Here is a 25,969-nt window from a genome sequence, read left to right on the forward strand (position 1 = left end):
TAAAGATCGTGTCCTTTTTTTTGTAACTTTTGCATAAAAAACAGTCCTTTCTTTATAAAAAAAACATTGTCTTCTCATTTTAAAAGTGAATTGAGTGACAGATATTTTCTGTCATTATGGTTAAAATTCTTAATTCAGTAAAGTGTTAAGTCATATAACAGACGTATGATGCTTTTTTAAATATTTTGACACTACAATCGTGTTATATTAAATACATTTATTTTTAAAAAAGGCATTTCTAAAAAATATAATATACAAATTACAATAAAATACAGTAAATTATCATTTTTATCGATACTATATTATAAACTTAACTATACTAAACAAATATACAATTAATTAATAATAGACTGAGTACACTATAATACTGTTACTGATACCGTTAATTTCTAAAAGCCAGAGAGGCAATTACGGTAACAAGTCTAGTTTACCCTTTTTTTCGAATTTTTTTTTTTTAATTGATAGTATTTTAATGATGATTACGAAACTGCAAATATCTTAGCCGGTTAGGTCACACAAAATGTGTTAAATAATCTAAAAAAAACTCTTCAACAAAATAAGACAAAAAACATGTATTAGTTTGAGAGAAATTTAATCGCTGCATACTAATATCAGATCTTCGTCAGTAAACGCATCTCTAAAACAAGAATTAGTGTGACAAGATTAATCAATTACTTTTGTTTCTGTATTTGTACTTACTTGTGTTCATTTTTGAAATTATTATACCATGATTTCATTGTATTTATATGTATATTATCAGATTTTAAGTAAACCAACGATGCTGCAAAAACGTGCTCCATCAAATACAGTTCGTTTTGTGTATACTCAAAACGAATACATTCCATCCAAATTTCTAAAATATTTTACATACTTAAGTGCTATATGATTCAGTTGATTAGCATTACTCTTACAATTCACCACGTACCAGTACCATTTTGTCCAAATTTGTTACAAGTATCATTGTATAATTTTCTTATGCGTCTGACATTATTACCATCATTTTCCTTTTCCAAACGTATCATAGTCGTGTACAGTTTTTGACAAGGAGGCGTTAGGGATTTGAGCTCTTCAAATAGACCTCGAGCTGCAAGTATTCCTCTGTTAGCTGAACACCAGTCTAGATAAGCAGGTCTCATCTCTAGGGCGACTACATTATAATCGGCACGCGAACCTTGGTCATACAATTTGTCGACCTAAATTAATGCTATGTATTAGTGCTATGTTAAATTTATTTTTTCTGCCTTCAGATTTGTCAACGAAGCCAGGACCAGTAAAGTCGTCTATTCCAGTTAGAGCTATGGAAAGATAGAAGGAATTAAAAGGTAGAAGCATTAATATCATAGTATTTCGGTTCTTTAAAAATTAAACTTTTTGAGATAGAATTGGTAACATTGGAATATTTATAAAATTTATTAAAATCGATATGCATAGTGGCCATGATTTTAATTCACTATTTGACAGTTAATGAAATTAATGATTTAAAATAACAAAAGAGTGTAGATAACAGTATAGAGAAAGGTAGTTAATAAAAAAAACTGATTATTTATATGTTTTACTGATCCATAAACAGTCAATGTACATTTTGAGGATAAAGATAAAACACAGAAAATGGAGAATTTATTGATGAGAGAAAGGTAGGTATTTATTTAAACTAGTACCTACCTATTTTTACTTTTTTAATAATTTACAATATTCAACATAATTTACCCTGTCCGAATGCATTTTTTTCGTATGACTAATCGTGATTTCCCATAGAGGCAGTGAATTATCTTTCAACACATTAACGCCTTGTAGAAAAATGTTGCTAATGTTAATAGAGTTTTCAGCAATATATAGGTTTAAAAGCTCTGTCCATAGAACTACACTGGAGCTTAGATCTTTTACAGCTTCTGACAAAATTTTCCGTCGATCGTTTAAATCACAGTTTTTTGCCTTAAAGTAAAGATGTGATATTTAACATATTTTATTCTCTTGCAAAAAGCTATATACAGTCCAAACTAGTACAGTCTTACCCAAAGCCATATTTCAGGATTGTGTGATGTGCCACTTGAATTTGCCTCTTGAATAGAACGTTCCAAAGTTTTATGCATGTATCTTTTATTATACTCGCTTTGCATACGGTCCGAATTACATATTTCCACAACAGTATTCCAATATAATTCCCTTAATCGATGTTGGTTTATTTTTAATTCAGTATTTTTAAAAGCTTCCTCATAAATGTTTATACATTTCCTATAATAAACATAATTTATATTAGAAGATTAGCTTAATTAGTTTTAATCACAATTATTAATCTCGTAAGTAGGTATACACATATATATCAAATTGATTTACCTACCTACAAAGATGGTGCAAATGTTAAGTATGCAAAACAGTTTTAATTTATAAAATACTATAAATTTAGTACAGCTTTAGATTATATCATTAAGTTGTAAATTTAACAATAAAATACTCAATCTTTATTTGAGTTTGACTTTGAAAATAATAATAAAAAAGGTATATTTAATTATTAAAATTACTATGAAACCCTATTATACGAGCTTAGATTTTATATATTACTCAGGGCCGACCCTAGCTTTTGTGGGGCCTTTTTTTCCAACGGGTATGTTTGAACAAAAATTCCAATGTTTTCATTTTACATCAATATACCTATAGTTATATCATTACTACTACTTTAAATGTTATGCAGCTTAATAAGTTATTATTATACTATTAGGTACTTAAACTCGATAAAGAAATGTATTAATAGTAATTTGAGAAAAAAATACTAATCTACGCCACCGCAGACGAATTTCATACAAAATTGTGATTTGTCATAAATTTAATGAATAGCTTCATGCAGAAAAGGCCTAAGTTAACATTTTATCAAAAACGTGATTATTACAGATGATTCGTTGTCATTTTACTTAGATGCATCGATTCATATTTTAACGGCTTTGGTCCCATTACTAGAACCCTAAATGAGAAATTATTGATTTTTGTAAAAAGGGTCTAAGTCCGCTATACTTCAATGCTGATAATCTGGACTGCGTTTGAAAATAATAATATTGTTTTACAGAATGTAATTTTACTGTTTGATGTTTATTAACTTTGATAAAGCAGCGATGATGCTATTATAATAGGCTTCGCGTCGTCCCATCGATTATTATTATTTTTGATCACACTATACGATAATAATAATAATAATTTTATGATCAAAACGCTATTATTATAGGTTTAAATTCGAAAAAAATCGTTCGTTATCGGTTCCCCCTTCGCATACCTACTCTGTCTTAGTGTAGAGCCACACAAAGGTTTTTCAGCGACCGATACAATCAGAAAAGACAGGCAGACCAGGGCTATCGGTAAACAACCGTAACACATAACATTAAGATACAAATAATAAAAACAAACCGCGTTACCACGACCGGACTAGACCGATTCGCGGAAACCAACCCGGCCGTTCCAAAATATTCAGAAATATTGTTTTCAATATAAATAACTGTAGATAAATCCTCATAAGAAATGGCGCGGGGCCTAGGACAAAATATGTCCCAGTTGACCTACCCTAGGGCCGGTCCTGATATTACTATGTATATCAAACGAAAGAGTAACTTCTTAGGTTTCTAACAAAACCGTCAAATTCAGAAAATATTGAACAGTTATAGTTTCAGACAAATAATTGTGGAAATTAAAAAACGTCTAAAATTGATATTGGGTACATTTTTAGTGGTGGTAAAAAAAAACATTTTTTTTTTTTGCACCACTACTATATACATCATTACAGTTCATTTTTGCATAAAATATGTCCTTAAGTTAAACCATTTTTAAACAAAATATTATGTGTCTCAAAATCAGTTAAGTAGCACAGTGAATATATACCCCCCTTCGACTTAATTTTTAGCTGTCCTATTGGGCCATTATCTTTGTATAGTAATTTTCTTTATGAATTAAGATTTTTTTTATTTTTTATTTGGCCGATTTCTAGCTACGCTACCTACTTCTAAACTCCAAAGAAAGATTTTTAGTATGTGTGTGTAATATAACTAGTTTAGAATATTAAGAACGACTACACAAAAGTGCTAGTCAATATCCATATTTTATGTAATGGTCGTGCGTATTTCAATAGGTGTAGTGGACAGGCAAATTTATAAAATAGACACTTACTGTACTGCCATCGACTCGCCAGTAAAAGACAGATATCTAGTAAGATGATTGTAACTATAACCATTCAATTGCATTCTTGCCAATTTGTGCCAAAGTAATTCGTTATCTTTATAAAAGTGTATTAAATCGCTGTAAAGTAACACAAATCGTTTATATTTCAACACTAACAACAAATGTTCTGTTTTCTAATGTTTATATATGGTTAGAATAGAACATATTTTCTTGTAAATTGGGAAATATCAGTATATTATTTGAACTATGTACCACTATAGTTTCTACCTGACAATAAGCGAATTAAGTCCGTCGAATTGTAATATTAAAGAAGCGTCTAACAGTTCTATATGCAGATTAATATCATTTTTAAAATCATAAATTGCTGCCAAGTACTTCTCATGCCATTTAAAAAAATTGTTATGCTTAATCCTATGCAAATGCTGTATCTCCATCCGATATTCGTTTAAACGTAGCTCCTTGCTTTGGCTATGTTCATGTATGCCTTTTTCGTAATACAGTCGAGCCTGTTCAATATTATTAAGTTTGTTAAACTCAAGCTCCGCAGCAATTAAATATAATTCAGGATCGTTTTGTTTTTGCATCACCAATGTGCTTAATAACTTGCTGCATGGAATTAACAAATCCTAAAATTATTTTTAACAAATATTATAATATAGGCCCCTAATGAAAATTTAATTTGATCCAAAATGCATCATTAATTATTTATATAGTTGTTAATTAATATAGGTACCTAATAAAATTAATAATTGCTTCACTTACATTTCTTGAACAAAACTCAATGTACGAATTTAAATGATTATTATCTACAGTAAATAATGTAAACAAATATTTATACATTTCATTTATACGATTTGATATAATTTTGAGTACTTCATTTTTTCTATCGCCATTAGATTTATTTATAAACAACTGCTGTAGAAAGCAATAAAAAAAAAATTACGTATACAGCTGTATATAGTTATTTAAATTTAAATTTAAAAAAATGTTTAGGCTATTAATTAATATACTTACACTAATTTTATGTTGACACGACTTGAAAATGTCCAGTTCAATATTTATTTGTCTTAATAGTTCATCCAATTTGATTACACCATGACCAATCTTCTGATTAATTGACTTACGTCTATCATGAATTGCTCTTAAAAACAAAGCTTATATAAATACCGAATAAAAAATAATAAATGCGACTTTATAAAAGTTACTGAAGTTTTTTCAATGTCAAAATTCCATGGGTCTTAATAAATCGACTCTCCATATCGACTTCACGCGACATGACGAATTACAATTGTCTCTCCTGATGTTGAAATATATTGTCTTGATATTGAAACTACTAAAAACAAAATATAAAACACCGTAAATTATTAAATCAAATATTATTTGTATACTTTATTATTTTGAATATTTAATTTAAAAAATGGTGTTAATATAATAATAAGGTCAGGGGCGTATTTAGATATTTTTTTTTGGGGGGGGGGGGGCTGAGGCATTGAGTAAAAGAGCTGTGTAAAGAGTTATTTCTAAATTCTGATCCAGAAATAAACCTTAAAAATTTGGCCAAACTTACCCATTTCTCAACCTATTAAAAACAAGACTTCGAAATTAAGTGTAAAATTTTTATATTATAATTCTGATATAATTATTATTAGTTACAAAATCTCAAGTCTTACAAAATTTTATATAATAAAATAGAAATTATAATTCTTATTAATACTTATTAATACTAATTATAATAATAGTAAAACAAATTATATTAAATTCAAATTTCTCTCTTTACCACTGTTGGCAAATTTGTCTAATACCATATCATCATTTACATCAATGTCTCGGTGAATGGATAAAAGTGCTAGTCCTACTAGCCTGGACTCAGAAGTTGTATTTCTTATAATATGTTTTAAGTCTTCTAAGAGTCGAAAAGCTGCGTTCAGCCGTAGCGGTGGATACTGGAATTATAGCTAGTATTTTTAGTAATTCAAATATGTTAGGGTACATTAAACGATCACAGGCTCTTAGAGCTTCTATAGCAGTTGCAGGTCTTAAGTTTTCTTCAATATTTTTCCATTTAGCCTGCCAAATTTCATACTCTGCTTCTATAATGTCGTTTAGCCCAGGTAAATCACTTTTATAAAATTCGACAGCTTTTTTAAAATTAAAAAATGGTTTTTCAACTATGATACGAGGTAAGACAAATTGTAATGAAATTATAGTTTCATTATGAGGTAAAAATCTTTCATTTAATGCCATTATTAAATCGTCCAAATACGGTATAAAAATAGTTTTTTTGTAAATATCTTCAATATTATTAAACGGGACATTGCTTCTATTTTTTTGATTGCTGCATGTTCGAGGTATTTTTGGTTCAACATTTAACTTTATAGCAATATCTTGGGCGTCTTTATAAATATCGTTAAATTTTAAATCAACGTTTTCTCTTATGGTATTTAACACAGAAACCACCTGGGTAACTTGTTTAAGAGCGTTAAAAAGATCGATATTTCTACTTTGTAAATATTTAGATAAATTATAAGTATAACTTAATAATTTACTAGATACGCAAACAGATATTAAAAAATTAAAATTACAAATACAATGTAAAAGACTATTAGTCCTTATTGAAGAATCCGTTCCAGAACATTCATTCTGCAGTTGTTCTAATGCAGCAAGAATGGGTTCTAAAAATTCTTTAAAAAGCATAACTGCTTCATGGCGTAATACCCATCGAGTTTCACATAAAGATTTTAATTTAGTGGATTGTGATTTGTGAATTTGGTTTAATTTCTAGTATTTTATTTTTAAGGACTGTAGTTCGTTTTGCCGAACAGTTAAAAAATGAGCAACATTCACTTATTATACCAAAAGCATTTCGAATATCTAGAGATTTAGACGCGTCTGATAAGCAAAGATTTAATGAATGTGCTACACAGTATGTGTATAATGCTTTTGGGTACATATCTTTAATGATTGCCTGAACACCTCTAAAACGACCACGCATTGCTGCTGCCCCGTCATAACCTTGGCCTCGTATTTTGCTTAAATCAAACCCATTTTTTTTTAAGTTTCTTTAATCGTGTTGGCCAATCGTTCACCAGATAAATCATGAACGGGAACAAATGTGAGAAAATCTTCTCGAATTGAAAAAATTTCCTCGTCAACATAACGAATACATAAGGAAAATTGTTCGACTTGAGATATGTCAGTGGTTTCATCTGCTAGTATTGTATAAACATTTGTTTTTAATACTTTTTTAAGTATTTTTAATTGAATTAATTCCCCGAACACATTAATTATTTCATTTTGTATAAGTGAGCTTGTATACATAGATTTACCACCACTAGTTTCTAAATGTTCTTTTAATACGTTATCACCATTTTTTGCGCGATATCGAAGCAAACAACGGAAATTACCATCGTTATTTTTTGGTTCTTCTAAAGAGATTCGACCAGAATCCTCATGTCCCCTTATCGCTATTTGCTGTCTGCCACATAATCTAACTGTTTGAATAATTGGTTTAAGTTTTTCGCGATTTTTTAAAATTTCATCCTTTTGTTTATTATTTAATTGTACCAATATATTATCTTGTTTTTTATCTAAAATAGCCTTTATGTTATCAGCGGTAAGCAACGAATTTTTATGATAATTATTTTTTTCGTGATTTCTGAACTCTTCTAATGCATCTTTCAATTTCGTCAAGGGTTTTAAAACAAGTTTGCCTAACTGTTTGACTGCTGAAGCCCCCTCAGCCCCCCTCTCATAAATACGCTCCTGAATAAGGTAATAATATTATAATATAAGCAGGTACATAACTACGTCTAAATCATATTTGCTTACTGTAACTTGTAAGTCACAAAAGTCGTTAAATAAATTTGAATTTGATAAGTTTGTAATAAATTTATCTCTTTAAAATTGGCTAATAGAAGTAACAAAATTATAAAATCGAACTTTTTGAGTCCAACCGCTTAAATGGTGAGCAATGAATAATATCGTTTGTTTTGGTACTACCGCTAAATGCTTATTAAACAATTGTATCTTTATTAGGTACGTTTAAAGTGTATTAATTAATTTTAATGTTAATTACTAATAATCAAAATTGTGTTCAACGGAGTTATTTTTATTTTTATTACTATTAACAAATACAGAATACCTACCTACTTTACTGTAGAATACCTATTAATTTATGGACAAAACATACAACATGGAATTAAGTCGTTTTATCTATAAGTAATAATACAAAAAAAAATAACCTATCATAAATCATAATTTTATTTAATGAGTATTATACTACCTGTCTGTACCTACTTACCTTTTAATAGAGACTAGAGGACGTATCATTTAGGTTATAAAAGATTTTGATAACTTTTTCTTTGAACGAGGAAGATTTCATAGAACTCCGATTTACAAAAATTCAATTTTCACACATCGTAATAAGAGTTTGAATAAGAAAGTTTGTGAAGGTTAAATTTCTATTTTCTGTCATTTGATCTGTCTTCCTCTTTCAAACAAAAATAAAAACGATCAAAATCCTATCATTCAATGAGGTGTCATCTTTATTTTGAGCAAAATAAATCTACGTTATATTAACTTATACACGTTATAACTTATTACTTATATTAAACAATATAAAAGGTTAAAAAATATACCCTTAAGGCTAAAACTAATATAAATTGATAAAAGTTGAAAGATCACTTTTTTTTTTGTCAAATATTGCCTATTTTTGCCCTTTAAATAAATATATAGTCGCTTCGGTAATCTTTCACCTAAAAATAACTTGATATTATCAGAATTTATAAAAAATTATAATATACCTGTGTACCTACGTATATTTGTATTGTCTCTTACTAAATAGATTAGGGCTAAACATTGACGGCATGAAGAAGAAACTTAGATTGAGCCATTGATCATGTGAGTACGATACGCAGTGTGTAATATTTATTTTTTAATAAAAAAAATAATTTAAAAAAATGTTTGCTAAACCAATTCTGTACTAAAAAATGTAATTATTTACGAAACAATTTAAAACCTAAATATATTTGTAGGAAAATGATTGTCAACTTGTAAGCAGTGTCTAATTTTGAGAAAGTAAAAAAATAATACTAGTTAATTAGGGTGAGGTTGAATTATATATCTCGGTGGACATGATAAAAATAACAAAGTATTATTACCTGAATTAAGCAGCTTAACGAATTTTCCTTTTCACAGTTTAATATGCAGTATACATGTGTACCATGCATATATAATAATAATTTTAAAACTTGTAGATATTAGGTAAAATGCAAGTTTTTCGATAGGACTCGTATAAATCGCAATTAAAAATATCTATTTAATTTCCAATGGCCGAATCGATGGTTAGTGCGATGCGGTGGCACGAGCACTACAAGCCTTTTACAGGACACACTGACTAAAGGGGTCGGACGGATATGCTAAATAATACATGATTGAATGACAAGTGTACGGATGTTAAGGACTGAGAGTACCTTCCTTTTTAGTTCAGTTAATAACAACTATGAATAAAATGTTTTTTTTTATTGTTACTAGCAATTATTGTTATTGCTAGATCGGGACGAACCCGCACGTTTTAACTAATCACAGCAGCTGACAATATTATTTACTGTTTGAACTTCTTATAGTCTGGTCACCTATCATTATTATAGAATATTATTCATTTTTGAACGATGTAGCTAATGTTGTAATTAGGGTAAAAAAAATCTGTATAAAAGTATTTAACTGTACTGTACAATTATTGTACGAGTATACATATTGTGACTTGTATCGAGATAATGATTTTACCTATTAAGTTTTTAATAAACGAATGTTTTAAGTATAATATTTAATGAAACTATTTTGTAAGTATTGAACGTGATTTCGTTTTTAGAAGTAGGCATTAGGGTTAATAAACACACTTCGATAGTAATTTTCTATTGTATTAGCATAAAGCATTTTAGTTCTAAAAAATGTATTGAAAACAAAGTTATTGATGACAATGAATTGTATTTAGATTTAATCGAAGTTAGATGAATGGGTTTCATTTCTTTGGGTTCTTACTTTTTAGTACTAGTTTTCAAGATAAAAATTAAAGTTCAATAGTTTTAATGAACGATTTTTTTATAATCCTGTTAAAATAGAATATATTTAGGTACCTCAAATATTTATTTTTGCTACGTTCGCGCTCTTCTTTAACTACCTGGGTATTTTGTGCTAATTTTAAAGTTATTATATTAAATTACACATCTGGCATCACAATCCAGATACTAGGTAAATTAACTTATTTTATGAATACATTTGTAAAGTAGGTACCCATATTTTAGATTTGATTGCGGATTGTTAGTTAGTTAGAATCACTTAACGTTAATTTTGAACACAACAAATAACAGTAATAAGTGTCCTTTCGGTAAGATAAAGTACTTTGTTTGCGATCGCAGACATTTGGCCTTAGTCGCAACTGAATGTAGATTACAAATGAAGTATATTTACATGTTTATATTGTTAGCGACCGCAGTTATACGACTCGGAAATAGATGATAAAGGTATCAACCGGATGACTTAATAGAGAGCAATTTATTGCGTTTAACAATTATTCACTCTCTGGTTAGTCTGGTATGACCCTTCAGCCTTGTACCGAGATGTAAACAATCTAGATCATAATTATTTCGTTTGACATTCGTGTATTTAAGTACATCGTTTTTATATACAAACAAATGTTAACCTTAAATATAAAAAAAAACTTGAAATCGTATAATATTGATTGATTGAAACTCATTACAATATAGTTAAAGGTCTACTGAATGAACCGACGAGAAAAAATATGCATGTAAAAATAAAAACGTTTAATTCGTTTTAATAGTAAAAAAAACTCGTTATTTTCTACACTTAAATTTTTTTTGAGAGAGCAAATCTCTTAAACGAGAGTCTAGGCTGATTTAGTCGTTTAGTTTCTTCAAAGAATCATCACATCGTGTTTGTATCAACCTTTTATTTGTACCTGTATGGAGTTTTATTTAATTCATATCGATATCGTAATAAATATAATATTATTTATTATAGTACACTTGTTTAAGACTTGAGTATATATTAATAATATGATATTATATTATCAAAATTTTAGAGTTTAAAATTTAGATAAGAGCGCGCGCCAGCTGTAATATTGTTGTCTTACGGATTACAGGTTGACCAGCATTCAGAAAAGTTGAACTAAATATGTACATTATGGTACACAGTGGTCATACTGTTACATACCGGCAAGGGGAAGGGAAAGTTTTTGCCTAATGCCAAGTTCCGTTGACGGCTCTCGGCCAGCATTATTCACTATTGTCTGTTAACTGTTTACACTTTAGTCTTTACAATTTACAGTTGAGTAAGAATTGAAATAAACGTATTGACAATTATTTTGACCTACTATGACTTTAAGCTAAAACTGTTGAATTATTAGTAGAAGTATGTTTTTTATTTTTATTTTGTAGCCGGCTTTTTGTGCGACCACGAACTACGATTTTTAATTTTTAATTGTCGTTGAATAAGTCAAAATTTCCATTTTTCTAAGTTACTTTAATATTTTGTTGGCGTAGTAAATGCGTTTTTGTTTTGATCAACCATCTTTAAACCCACGAAAAAGTTTGGTTTAAACTTAAAAACTTGCGTTTGAGCGACTTAATCCAGGTACTTATACATAGTTTTAAATTGTTTAATTAATGTAATTTGCATTCATCTTTCATCTTATTCTTAAATCTCTGTTGTTCTTCAGTTTGTAATGCAATTAACGAGTTGTTATTTTACTACAACCCCCCTCACGACCCCCCTTCCTAATTCTATGTTTGTATCATCAATCAGCATTGCACTTGTAATAAGATATTATAATTTTTTTATTAAAATTGCTTAGAAAATCTTCTTTGGTTATTCTGACCAGTGAATCAATTAAAAGGGGAATTCTGAAAAATATGTTCTATTATTTGCAAAAATGCCTGAAGTTCTACTGTAGGGGTCTCTTTTAAATTGGATGAAGCTTGTATGTTTTATTAGTATTTGAAAATTTGGAACAAATCTACTTTACCGGACACCATTTTTTTTTTAAATCGATAGTATTTTGCATGCTGATTACGAATCTGCACAAAATTTTGGGCCGCTCGCACTTACTTTGGAAGTTACAGACGTTTGAAGTTCGCAGATTTTGACTTACGCGCGCGCCCGTATTGATGATACAAACATAGAATTAGATAGAACATAGATTTATACAGAACATTTTTAGGATACAGCTATACTTACTTAAATTACTAAATTAAATATTTAAAAACTGACTTTCTGCATACATTTCAGAAGTCTTACATTTTCCATCACTTGTAATAATATTTTGGATTAATCTTATAAAGTTGGCTTTTATGTGCTGTTTAGTATGTTTTTTGTGTGAGATAAACTTTTACCGTAGTTGACTCAAAAATAAACATGGTAGTACAATTTGATTAATCCATTTTTTTTTAATATTATTTTACACAGGTTACTAAAATTTTAGTTTAACAATATCTAGTTTAATAAAATATTCAAAAGTTATGTTCATATTTCAATATTTTATAATCTGTACGATTATTATTTTATTTGATTAACCTTAAAATAAAAGTTAATATTATAAAATTTTTTAAATAATACATAATATGTTCCCTGTAAAGTATATTTATTACTTCTTTCAGAAATATGGACCAATATGATTTGGATGAAATTAAAACCAATTTAAAAGCCACTATTACTTCTAATAAGGGCGGAGTAGACTTAAAAATGGTCGAGAGTAAGTATAGCTTCTTTTTAAAGTAATTTATTTTCTACATTCCAGTGCTCTATTACTTAATATTAATTAATAATTCAAATTTTTAACTAATAATTATTTTAAACTTTTCAAATTTGTATTTTATTATTTAAAACTATTCTACTTAGATGTTGCTTTTTGTTCATGTTGATTTGTATTTTAATACTAGGTTGCATAAAGAATTAATACATTAAATGGATTAATGGTTCATTAAAATTTAATGGACCTATCACAGACCACTAAATTATGCTTAAAGAACCCTTAAACATGTATTGGTTAATTAAATGTTTATGCAACATTGAAACATTTAACATTTTTAGTTAAATATCAAAAAAAAAATTATAATCTTGTATACACATATGTGTATACTCAATTTTTTTTAAGGAATTCTATAATACATGTATTTAAATTTTTGTATTCTGTGTATCTGTACCTTACAACTGAACAAATGTAAGTTAAATAATGAACATGTTTAGGTTATTTCAGTATTGCATGTAGAATCTTATTTTGCACCAAGTCATGGGTGGGAATTCCAACTGTTAAAAAATCTCCTTTTATAATTTCTAAGTGTTAAAACTTATAAAAATTGTAGCTCCTCCTGAGTGCATGTTCTAGACAATTAACGTTTATATACTCCCCTGAAAAGTTGGTATTATGACGTGACTTATGTTTTGTCTGGTTCTGAGGTACAGATATTAGTAGTGTAGTAAATAATAAAAAATATTTGTAGTACTTTATTTATAGGGTATCATTTTGATTTATCAATATGATAATATATTTTAGGGGATTACGAAAACATTGTTGGTGAACGTTTACCATACCTTAAGTTGGGTTATAAATCCGTTGGCGAATTTATTCAGTCTCTCGGAGCGTTTAAACTGGAAAAAAGAGGATATGACACCATTGTCAGTTGCTTAAGTAGTGGAAAAACAGCACATTTAGAACAAATGATACGAAAGCAAAAAACTTCTTCCAAAAAAGTAATACTACCGCTAATATAATAGTAGTAATAAATAATAGTTTTAATTATTAAATAAATTAAACTTAAAATATTGTTCTTTTTACTTTTTACTATTTGATACTCTTCTTCATATTATTCTAACTTAAGTCGACTAATCTTTATTCCACATTTTATCCTTTTTTATGATTTTTTGGTTTATTGTTCCTTTAAATTCTTCTACTCTAATCGCTCTAACATTATTACCCCTTATTTCATTTTTAATTCTATTTAACCCACACACACTCATCCATTTAACACTCTTATTTACTTATTTTTTTATTACTATTTTGCCTTGTCATCAAAGGTCATTGGCATAACACAGATATTTACATAGTTACATAGTTAGCTTAGAGTTTAGATAATATATACATATATATATATTTTAAGAATATTATATATATATATATATAACAAATAACAATATAATAGCACAAATATAGTTTATTAAAAAATGTAAATTTTGCGCTTGAGTCTCATACTTCTGAGAAAGGCGAACAGGCTTATGATGACATCTTGATCTAGTACCAGAGATGTATGAGATATTTGGTTGGTTTGCTATCATGAATTTGTTCCTTTCTTCTGTGTAAGCCTTGCATTTGGTCAGAAAATGGTTAACAGAGGTTACCTTAACTCTGCTTGTTAAACATGTAAGTGGGTCCTTTTTGAACATTAAAAAGCTCTGGGTTAGTCTTGTATGACCAATTATCATCTAAAACTCCCTTTTTCTCTAAACGGCACCTCTCTGTTGCTCAACATATTAGTTGCTTCTTTTCATGTCCTCAAAACACATTATGATCAAGGGCTTTGGCAGTTTTAGCAAGATTAACATTTATTCTTATTTTTGTGAAAAACAGATATAATCATTTACAAAAATATTAAGTATATTGTTATCAATAATAAGTTTTAATATAGAGTAAAAATAAGTTTTGACCAGAACTTGACTTTATTTTACTAACAAAACGATCTTCAGTTTTTAATTTTTTTAAGAAAAAAAGTTAATTGTCATTTTTTATTATTTTTTTGTAGTCCAAACGAAAAAGATATTCTACATATACTTCAAACAGACCTAATTATTATAATTATAGGACTTGTCAGCCAAAGGTTAGTTGATTCATTTAGTTATTTATAATAATAATAATAACTAACTTAGTTATATTTTTGTTTTAGAAAATAAATCATCGTTTATCACAATTTTATAAGATACATTTTATGTGATTAACTTTATTAACTTAATCTTGATAATATTTTAAAAATGTGTTTTTTTAGCAACAAAATTATTCAAAACGGACTTTCAATAAACCTGCTCCTATGTATTCTTATTCTGCAATAAGTAGTAATAAAACAAGTAATTATAATGTGAGTATATAATGTTGTAAATAGTATTTTTCAGATTTATAGCATTTGCTAACTAATATTTTAGTATTTTAACAAAAAAAAAAAGAAAAGAGTATAAAGAATAACGTATATGAACAGTAAAATTGTTAATTTTAATAGTGGGGGGTTTTTTTTTTTGTATGTGTGTACCCACGATATCTTTAAAACCGCTGAAGCGATTTCTTTATTTTAATTAGTTTAAAATTTGTGTGGAATATTCTTAGATATAGTTCTATCAATATACCTTGACAAATTAAACATATATCAAAAACCCATGCCCCTATAAGGGATGAAAACTATTTCTTTATTTCTCATTTTCCAGCAAAATTTTAGATTTGAATTCTAAAAATTAGATTATGAGTAGATCTAGACTGTGGCTATAAATATTATATAGGATTTTCTTAAAAATCTTTATTCCATCCTTTTTTTTTTACTTGGGAAACAGTATGTTAAATCATCAGTAAAAAATATTTTCATTATAATTTATGACTCACAATTGCAACACATTAATTTTTTTATTTAAAAATATGTTTACAAAAAATAATAAATATTTTTTATTTAGCAATCCGCATACCCTAAAAATACGATCTACAAACCTAATTCAATTTATTCTTCAATGGATAAACCGAGATGGCCTAAAAACATTGACGTAAGTACGTTTATTTTCTGATAATACCTTATCATAATGTCTAATAAGTATTAATATAAAACTGAAAGTTTAAAACTCAAATTAGTTTATGGTTGTATAAATTATTTATTATAAAAAAATCTTAAACTTACATTTTTTTTTTATAGATACAAGAAACACATTCTACTAATTTAAATGTAAGTACAACATGTATGAACAGTCTTTGCTAATAATGAAATTAATATAATGTGTTGTATAATTTCATTACAATCTGTGCTAACTATTAAAAAAAGTTATTTTTATGACTTTATAAATAATTAAAAAAAAAAAAAATTAACTTTTGAAATATTTTATTACTTTCAATTTTTTGAAGAAAAAAAAACAAATCATGTTACAATTATAATTCATTTTTTCTGAAAGGGGAGCTACATTAATATTTTCTTACCATAAACTTTTGGCGGATGCCCCTATTATTGTTATCATAGGCATAGGTGGACTTAGGGGTGGGCTAAAGAGGCATTAGCCCCCCCCCCAATATATGATTTAGCCCCCCCAAACCCAATTGGCTTTTTTTATTTCAGTAAAATTCTTATTTAATTTTCTATTACCTAAAAATGTATAAAAACCGTATTTTTTTTCAAATGTGCCTTTTTTATAATATATAATTCAATACTTAGGTTTTTTAGACTAGTTGGATAACGTTTGATTGTGGTTAAGGTGTCATTTTACACAAGGCAACTTCTGATGCTTTATATTATTCTGGTTGCAACCGTCTGGCGGCAAGACCTATTGGGAATGTGGGGTGAAGGGTTTTTTTGTCATTTTAGACTATTTTTTCACAGCTAAGTATAAACATTGTATTAGTAGTCTTATAATGAAAAAAAAAATTTAACGATAAAAGAGATTGCTGTAGGTATATATATATATTAATAATAAAACAAACTTATCGCAGATATTATAAAAATAGTTAAAAACCCGCGGTAAAATGAAATGTTTTTTATTTTTTTTTCATGTTAAAACATTTTGGGGTATATCTCTTTTCTATAGGTTTATGCCATGCTAAAAAATATAACCAATTCATTGCCTATTTTACTGACAAATAGTGCAGATAGTGTTTTTAATACATCAAAAATATTTCGGTTTGTTTTGGCAAGTGAAGCAAGTTATATTCGTAAGTTGAATTATAATTACTGTAGTTGTTTTAAACAAAACAATTTTACAGTAGGTATTATTTTAAAGGATAAATGTTGAAGATAACTTTTAGAAGTCAAATTTTAACCTAAATATTTAATTCATCCATTAAGTATAGAACAATAATGTACCTAGTGAAAACTGAAAACTGGTTTGTTATGGAATAAATCATTTTTGTATAATACGCTTTTTAAATTATAGACGAAGTATGTGAATGGAAATAATAGTATTCTAGCCTTCTATCACCTCATCGAGAACATTAAACTAAACTTTATATTTTTTTGGACATTTTTTAGCTAAAATAAATAGAAAAAATGATGTATAGGCGTTAAAAGGCAAATTTTTGATTAAGCTATTAGAAAATTAATTCGATTTATAGTTAGAAAAAAATTTAAAAAAATTAATTATAAACACTTCTACAGTAGAGGCTTTGGGCCTGAGGGGCCTTAGAGCCTGAGGGGGGCAAATATTTTTTGTATATAAACATACTCAAACTATAATAAAAGTAGTCAGCAAGTGTAAAATATAAATTAACAGTATATTTATAGTATATACTATATAGTAATAATTTTGTTATCAGTTGATAAACAACTTCGATTATAATATTATACATATTGCATCAATAAAAAATATAACAAAATATTGCATATACATGCCACACATACTTAAAGCGGAAAATTTACGAAAAATAAAGATTTTGTAGGCTACATCAGTGTCTAAATATTGTCTGGGACTAAAGCCCCCCAAAAATCAACCCCTAAGTCCGCCTATGATCATAGGTAAACAATGTGATAACTACACTCAGTGCTTCCCAATTGTGAAGGACGGTTTGACAGGGCTTGTAGGTAAATCAAATGGTGGGCCATAAAATTAATTAAAATTATATTCTACATTATTTTATGACATATAACCTAAATTAGAAACAACCAAGTTGATATCCGCCTATTGGCCTCCATCCAGCTCTTGCTTGAAAGTAGTAAAAATTAAATTATTCATGAAATTATAGGACTGTTTAAGGCGCTCTGTTACTGTAAAAGTACATATTAAAACAATTTTGACCTAAGTTGTCAAACTTTGAAAATATGTAAAACTGTCCTACATTTCGGTTTCTAGTAACTTTTTTAAAAATGTTCATGTTAAAATTTAGTTGTCTCGGTTCTCTAATTTTTAATCAATTTGCACATACTGAAATGTTAGTTCCTACAAATAATGAATTTCCTAAGGAATTGTTTTGTTCAATGTTTGCTATAAACAGTTTTGTAAGATTTAAAATTGATTATTAAATATTATGGATTTTTTTCTTATATTATGTATGATTTATTTTTATAGAAACTGACAACTAGTAAAACTATAGATACAAGTAAAAATGTAGATAATGTAAGTATATTTATTAATTAATAACTACTAATTAAGTCAATCAAATAACTGAAATATAAGAGAAGAACAAGTGGCTGATTGGGGTTCGTCATTACGCAGTGTTTTCATGTTCACTGTCAGTGTTTTGACATTCTGCCTTGAGTGGCTGTATTTGCTGACGAGAAACGGTCCAGTAAAAAGAAACCAATCTTCTGGCGGTGCACTATTGATCCATGGCGGTTAGCATATCCATTACAAAACCTCCTAGCAGGATACGTTGGTAGCGCTTAATGAGCCGCATAAGCTACATTTCAATAAATATTTATATTATATCAGAATCAGCAGTAGTCCATGCAGGGCTATCAGTGCTTCCCTTAGGGAGGAGGTTTCTGACGGATTCACTATACGGGATGGGTCATTGGTCAGTCACCAAAGAGGGAATGTTGCAACATTCTTACCATGCAATTTCTCGCCTGGCAAATGAAGCGTCCCTGATCAAGTATCGAATCAGTAACAGTGAATGCCAAACACACCGACGTTTCACCCACTTGGCCACTTATTCTTTCTATATATAATAAATAAAAAATGACCTAATATGTATATATTACCTAACTCGAGTTCAAAACTGCAACCACTCAAAATTTAAAAAAAAAAGTTATCAGTTTAAAATGTTGAGCTGTCTTCTGTAATATAGTTAAAACATTTTAGGTGAATAATAATTTAAGACCTATTCAAATTTTTTTGTGATGAATATTAAGTTGACAACAATGTATTTTTTTTTTACAATTTTCAACTAATGCATCAATATATTGTAGTTCTGTATTTCGTAAATTTGTTTAATGTTTTGTTATTTATTTTAGGTGATTATTAAAACTGTACAAGCTAAGGTCAGTGAGACGTTGCTAACTGAAAGTAAAGTTACCATTGCTGTTGAAAAACAACATGTTGTTAAAGACGTACGTTTTTAACTTAATATTTACCAAATACTTATTTTATACTGTTTAAGTTAATATTTTATTACAGAACAAAGTTATTTTTGGAAAGAAAAGTAATGCTTTAAAGGTCTCAAAGAAAGCTCGTCGCAAACTTCGTAATGTAGGTTCTCAATTTATACTTCTTATTTTTGTTATGGTTTCACTTCTGTCCTGTACTAACCTTTTTGTTTTACCATAATAAAATCATTAACAGTTTTTATTAACATTTACTATTATTTACAATTATAAGCGGTGTACTCAATTATTCTATAACATTTGTTTTATGTATTTGTTCCAAGTCACCTTTCTCAAATACCCTTTTAATTTAATTTAATTTGTGTATTCAACGTGATTTATTGTTAGAAAATGGGCATGTAATGTTGATTTTAGAATAATTGATTTTTAATATAAAAAATAAAGCTTAACACATCGTGTAAGTGCTCTATGAGTATTTAAGAAATTTTGTTATCTAACAATCTAATATTTAATTTATGATTTAATATAAGAAAATTGATTAGTGGTAGTGGAACTTCATTAATAGATATTTAATATGGAAATAAATAAAATTTTACTGTGACAACTTGTTGCGTCATTCAGAATTTAATTATAACAATAGATTATATTTTTATTTTTCAGGCACCCCAATCAAGTACTACATTAAGAAAGTCTTCTATTAATTCCCAACCAGCACAAAACCGATTACAAAAATTTTTGAAGAAAGAAGAAAGTATGACAACTTTTAATGTGAGTATATGATAAAAACTTATATTTATATTAAATTAATAAATATATTACCTAGTTATAATATTCATCGTTTTTAAAAATATCACAACCTTAATATTTATTTTTTAAAGTTGTTTTATTTATCTGTTTTATTATCATCTATTATAATATTATGATCAAGTCTTTAAAAATTAATAAATCAATATTTTTAATTCTATTTAAATTTGAACATATAAGACCTATGTCATTAAATAAAGAACTCATTTCTGCCAACCATTTTTTGTTAATTTTTAAATTGTCAAGTATAACACTAAAATTGATTCTAATATGGTTAAATTTCAATAATATTTTTAAGGGTCAATAAGGGTCCTTATATTAATCTTTGATTTTAAAAAATTGTATTTTTCACTCGTAAGTAAATACTCTTTTTTATTGATCATTTTTAAAACTATTAAACATTTTGTTTTTTTAACCGAATAATGAGGTAAATTATTATAGTGAAAATCAACATAAAATATTGTAATCATTAAAATACAAATCTTAAGATGATAATTAAAAAGTATTAATAACTTTTTTTAACATGTGTCATAATTTAAAAAAAATGTTTAAAAGATAACTTATGTGTTTTTCAATAAAACACCTAAAACCCTTAAATCTTAAAAAACACGCAAGAACCTTTGGCTTATGTCCAAAAAATAATAGAAAATATATTTTACAATAATTTATTTTCTCTCAACTTTTTTTAATGTCTATGTGTTTAACAAAATTGTAATATTATACTTTATAAGCCCAATTGAATAATTTATTTGTTGCTTTTAAACAGTTTTTTTTTTTAAATTTCAATATTATAAAAATTAGTCATCTTATAACCATAATTTTTCTTTTTAAGGCGAATCAACACATTGGTAAAACCGAAGTAACACTAGAAGAAAACTCTGAAGTCTCTGATCTAACATTTTATGTACACAAGCCTATTGTTAAGATTTCCAAAAACCCAAAGAGTTTCACTGAGCGTTTAAGTGTTTTAAACAAAATGTTAAAAGTAATATTGATTAGAGTTTTAATCTATTATCTAAACTTGTCTAGTGTAGTACATGTACTTGTTTGTATACTTGACTTTGATTCAGTTTCCAATCAAAGTGGGTTTTTTCATGATAGTACACTTGTCTTAAAATACCTACAGATCTGTAATTGTCCTGGCCTGTATTGTCGTCTTTTTTACCTTAAATTGTAATTACTTATCTATTATTTAAATTTAATAATATTATATGTTTATATTATTTGTAGTCACATTATTACGTGTCTAAATTACAACCAGATGAAGGAAATATTAAAGCGGAGCTGACCACTGATCAATCTTTAAATGTACAGGTGAATTAATAATATTATAATTGTTTTAATACAATTAAACTAAGTTTGTATTATTAATGGTTTTAAATGCTGTTTAAGGCAATTAAAAAATGTTTAACCCCAAGTAACACCAAAGATGATGATCAAGTAAATACATTTATATATCACGACGATAAAATCGTTCAGCAAACACTTGAACATAAACAAAATGGTGTTGTAGTTTCAGTGCATAGTTCTTCTAGTATGTGGGTAGTGGTGTCAAACGTAGTAAGTTATAACTTAAGTACTATAAGTTACTATAATTCGACCGTTTTTTAGTACAAAATATTATTTGACCAGCTACATTGTAAATTGAAACTCGAAACTTCTTACGACTTGGATATTACAACTTAAGTATTAACAGAATTAATTGTCAACAGAAGTGTTATCTAATACTTAATAAAATTCCACCTTTCAATAAGTGTAGCTCGACAACTTTTTCATAAGAGTTGTCTCTTTTTTTTAATTATTTAGAATTAAAATAAAATACAATGTAGCGTAGTTATAAGTGGGTACAATTTATGCATAGTTAGTCCGGTTGTTTTGAAATTTGAAGGGTGTTGAGACATTCTAGAGTTCTTTTTGATTGTTTAAAATGTATATTTTTTAGGAAGACTTCATAAAAATGCAAAACGATTTTAGCAATTTTATGTCAAATACATTTAATCAAAAACCAATAAAAGGTGATCCCAAAGTGGGAAACTACTATGCTCTTTGTCACAATGAAAAATGGCACAGGGTAACAGTAAAAAGCGTTGGATATTGTACAAATTGTGATGAGGATACTGTCAAAATATTCCAAATTGATACAGGAAACTATAAAAATGTGTGCAAAAGTCAGCTTTATCATCTGAATCCAGAATTTTATCAAACCAAATCTCAGGTTCTCTCAGTTTATTTTATGCTCATTAGTTAATGTAATTATTTCATTTCAAGTATGTAAATATTATGTTTACAATAATGTATAATTATAATGACAGTGATACTTATATCTTATTATAATAGGCTATTGAATTTTCATTAAGCAAATTGAAGTGGATTGGTGATTTTCAAGTGTTTAAAGATATTTTAATTGACGATTTAGTCGGCAAAACATTCACAATTTCACCAGATAAAACATTATCAAGTCCGCCCACCATAAATTTGTTTGATGTTGATACTATGGCCAACATGACTGAAGTTTTGGTAAACAAATTTTTAGAAAAATGCACTCCTAAGTTAGATCCTTCGGTAAGTAGAAAGAGAAAACAGTATTTCTACAACTAAAAAAAAAAGAAAACGTTAACACAAACGGTACTTTAATTTTTGTTTACAGTTGAATGACAACTCTATTGAAGCCAAAATATTGTCAATTGTGGATGGTTTTTGGTATATTCGACTAAAAGACAATCAGTTGGTAGAATTTTTTGAAAAATTATTTTCAAACGTTGCCTTTTCTTCACCTGTTATCAAACATAAGAGAGAAATTGACTACAGACATATATACTTAGCTGCGTACAACAACACAAAAGGTCGTGTTAAAGTTATCCATTTTGTTGACGAAACAAAAGTATGTATAAAATGTTTTTTTGGCGATTACAAATAAAATATTTTTAATTTGGGTAGCATTAGCCTTTTTGGTAGAATTTTTGGGGCATCATATTGCTGGTTTCTGTAATGCCATATAGGAGAATGGCTTGTCTCTTCGTTTAGAGAGCCGTCCACCCTTAAAAAAAGATTATCCCTAGCCGAATGTCGTAGTGACACAATTTTTGGGGAATTAACAAATATATTGTAGTTTTTTTTTTTTTTTAATATTTAACTTGAATATTTTGTCTTATGGCTAGAGAAGGGGTCTGTTGAAACTTTTTTTTATTTGTCTTTTTCTTCTCCCCCTCCATCACAAAAACAACTATTGTAGTGTGCTTATTGTGTGTGTATTTTATTCGAATTCCGACTTAAAAAATATTTTTCCCTAAGAATATTATTATAGTAATGCTTTTTCTTCTTGTCATAGGTAAAAGTATTTTTTGTGGATTATGGTGTTCATGAAATCGTACAAGTTTATGATCTGATTGATTTAAAAAGCATTGATTCGCTAATTGCTCGAATGCCTCATCAGGTAACAGATATTATTAATGTTAAGAAAATGTAAAATTATTAATTACAATCAATAAATAAAGTGTGCAAAAAATGTACATAATATATAATGTTAGTTTAAAGCACTTTTTTTTATTTCAGGCAATAAAAATTATTTTGCAGTTATTCGACCCTCGCAGTGTCACTTCAAAAACTGAACAAACGTTTTATGAGATAATACATAAAAACAAAAGCAATGATTCAAATGTGTCTGTAATGAATATTTGTTATAACGAGAAGTATAAAACGCCCAGCGTTCAGTTGTACAGCGAAATGTATCCCAGTACATTTATAAATATGGTTTTATATAAAAGGTACATCCAGAATGATTTTTTTTATCATAATCCACTTAATATCTCATAGGGTTTAATAAGAAATTAAGATTTTTTTCTTTCATATTGTTTTTGTATTATGTGATATCAATTTTTTCTATAAACGTAAGACTTGCCATAGCCGGTCGATCGTCCAAACAATTATTTATTTCTATAATGTTATTTAAAAAATTCTCTTAACTACCATGCAGCTCTCGTTGGATCTGTAGTGCATAGCTTTCTTTGATACATTTACATTAATTATACATACAGGGTGATCAACTAACCGTGAACCACTCAATTTCTCACTGGATTAAATTAATAGTTCATTTTTTTTTTCCATTAAGTTTTTATGCAATGTAATCTCAACTTTTCACATTTTTCACACTTTTCGCATTTTTTTTTTGTATTTTGCAAATTTATAGAAATCATACCTTTTAGGTACTTTCTTGGTCAACAAATTTTAAAACTTCATCCCTTCCTTTTAAAAATTGATAAAAACATCCAAAAAAATTACATATTTTTCAATTTGTATGGAGCATTATTTAGATATAGTACTATTGATATAGCTTTAATTTACCAAAAAAAAATGTTCACTACGTTCCTAGAAGGAATGAATACTTTTTATTATATTGATCATAGTTTTAGAACTTCATGTCTAGAAATTGAGCTTAGCAAACGCTAGACACTAGTAACATTTCTATGTCATTACCTTCAAAAACCCTCCCCCTCCCCTCCCTGTGAATTGGAAAAACCATATAGAATTCTGTATTAGTGTATTATGTAGTAGTACAGTGTATTTATTCAATTATATAATATAAACTTATTCAATATTATAATTATATTAAATTATTGTTTATTTTTTTCAGACTCAAAAATCTATAATTATAAATTATGAAGGGTGGATTAAATATATACCCACAATAAGACTGCACACAACAAAAATTGATTAGTTTTTTTTTTTAGAATAAAGCAATTTAGCTGCTAGAAAAGTATCCAATATTTGTTTAATAATTCAAAAATATATATGTGTTACATATGACTTATTAGTTATTAGTATTAAACAATTGTTTTTTTATGAATTGTTATGAAGAAGTTGATATTATGTATTAAAACTATTATTAAATTATATATCAGGAATAATATACTTAGCTGTTTTTTTTTTAAATTTATATGGAAGTATGTACGCAAGTATACGCATTTTTATTTGTCAGTCACTACTATTAATGGTTTTATTGTTAGTATAGTTCTATGATGAATTTTCTATAGAATATCTTAGCTTGGTCCTCCCCTTTTGACCCAGGGCCTAACGGTTTACACTTAAAAATTAAACAGTGTGACGACATGTTGTAACACTGTTCACTCTTAACTTAGGTATTTAATAACTTAGACCAAAATTTAATTTTTTTAAAAATTCGTCACTTACCTTAAAATAATTCTATATAGAGAAAAGAAAAGAAGACTAAAAATAAACGGACAGAATATATTTTTCCCAGACTTGTAATAAAACATTGTGCTAAATCCTTATTTTAACATCTGTCACGACTGGCTGGTAAAAGTTTTTGTTATAACAGCTGTTAAAGGCTGTTTGGTAACCAAAAACCTAAAGCGGTAAACCGCTTTGACCAGTCACTCGGTTAAAAGTTCATTGGCTAACCGCATTAAAATTGTACAACGTATACTAGCGACTCGCTATAGCTATATAACTACTGACGGTATAGCAAAATGGCTATGGCCGTTATTTTTTCCATTATATTTTCAAATGTTTGAACATTGAATTTGATTTCGACAAAAATAGATATCTTTACGTTGTACACGGTGTGTAACTTGTATTTAGCAGGTGACCTATTTATCAATAATATTATTTTGTTTTCTATTATTACTGTTAACAAACGCGAATCCGAAGAGGAGCTGGGTCCTGCGATCGAGTCAATTACCTTATTCTTCTACTAAATTTCCGAG

The 25,969-nt window shown here is 27.7% G+C and overlaps 2 protein-coding genes and 1 pseudogene across 4 annotated transcripts; 1 reads left to right on the forward strand and 2 right to left on the reverse strand.

Annotated features, from left to right (window-relative positions):
• Positions 1-248: 248 nt before the first annotated feature.
• On the reverse strand, positions 249-9,554 carry LOC126844489 (uncharacterized). Of its 3 annotated transcripts, none has more exons than XM_050582733.1 (11): positions 9,318-9,554; positions 5,364-5,491; positions 5,173-5,299; positions 4,921-5,073; positions 4,426-4,784; positions 4,147-4,275; positions 2,013-2,232; positions 1,708-1,932; positions 932-1,193; positions 700-853; positions 249-637 (listed from the first exon to the last, which is right to left on the reverse strand). In XM_050582733.1, the coding sequence occupies exons 2-11, from the start codon at positions 5,432-5,434 to the stop codon at positions 592-594; spliced, it is 1,746 nt and encodes a 581-aa protein (XP_050438690.1). In that variant the 5' UTR covers positions 5,435-5,491; positions 9,318-9,554; the 3' UTR covers positions 249-591. The 3 variants fall into 3 exon arrangements, with proteins under 3 accessions (XP_050438690.1, XP_050438689.1, XP_050438688.1); XM_050582732.1 differs by having other exon boundaries at positions 252-637; positions 926-1,193; positions 5,364-5,488; XM_050582731.1 differs by having other exon boundaries at positions 252-637; positions 926-1,193.
• Positions 5,907-8,487, reverse strand: LOC126844708 (52 kDa repressor of the inhibitor of the protein kinase-like; annotated as a pseudogene).
• Positions 9,555-11,448: 1,894 nt separating the features above from the next.
• LOC126844399 (uncharacterized) lies at positions 11,449-25,081 on the forward strand. Its single transcript, XM_050582571.1, has 20 exons — positions 11,449-11,808; positions 12,831-12,925; positions 13,727-13,923; positions 14,970-15,044; positions 15,210-15,299; positions 15,880-15,966; positions 16,113-16,142; positions 18,466-18,513; positions 19,353-19,448; positions 19,516-19,587; positions 20,103-20,210; positions 21,079-21,231; positions 21,477-21,560; positions 21,639-21,806; positions 22,189-22,461; positions 22,584-22,808; positions 22,894-23,127; positions 23,575-23,679; positions 23,799-24,010; positions 24,877-25,081. The coding sequence occupies exons 2-20, from the start codon at positions 12,835-12,837 to the stop codon at positions 24,890-24,892; spliced, it is 2,364 nt and encodes a 787-aa protein (XP_050438528.1). The 5' UTR covers positions 11,449-11,808; positions 12,831-12,834; the 3' UTR covers positions 24,893-25,081.
• Positions 25,082-25,969: the final 888 nt, after the last annotated feature.

This window comes from Adelges cooleyi, unplaced genomic scaffold, assembly GCF_023614345.1.
Source record: "Adelges cooleyi isolate 19-005CV unplaced genomic scaffold, UGA_ACOO_1.1 ACOO_flye_CR_arks_rails_tigmint_CR_PRNA_651, whole genome shotgun sequence".
Classification (NCBI taxonomy): domain Eukaryota; kingdom Metazoa; phylum Arthropoda; class Insecta; order Hemiptera; family Adelgidae; genus Adelges; species Adelges cooleyi.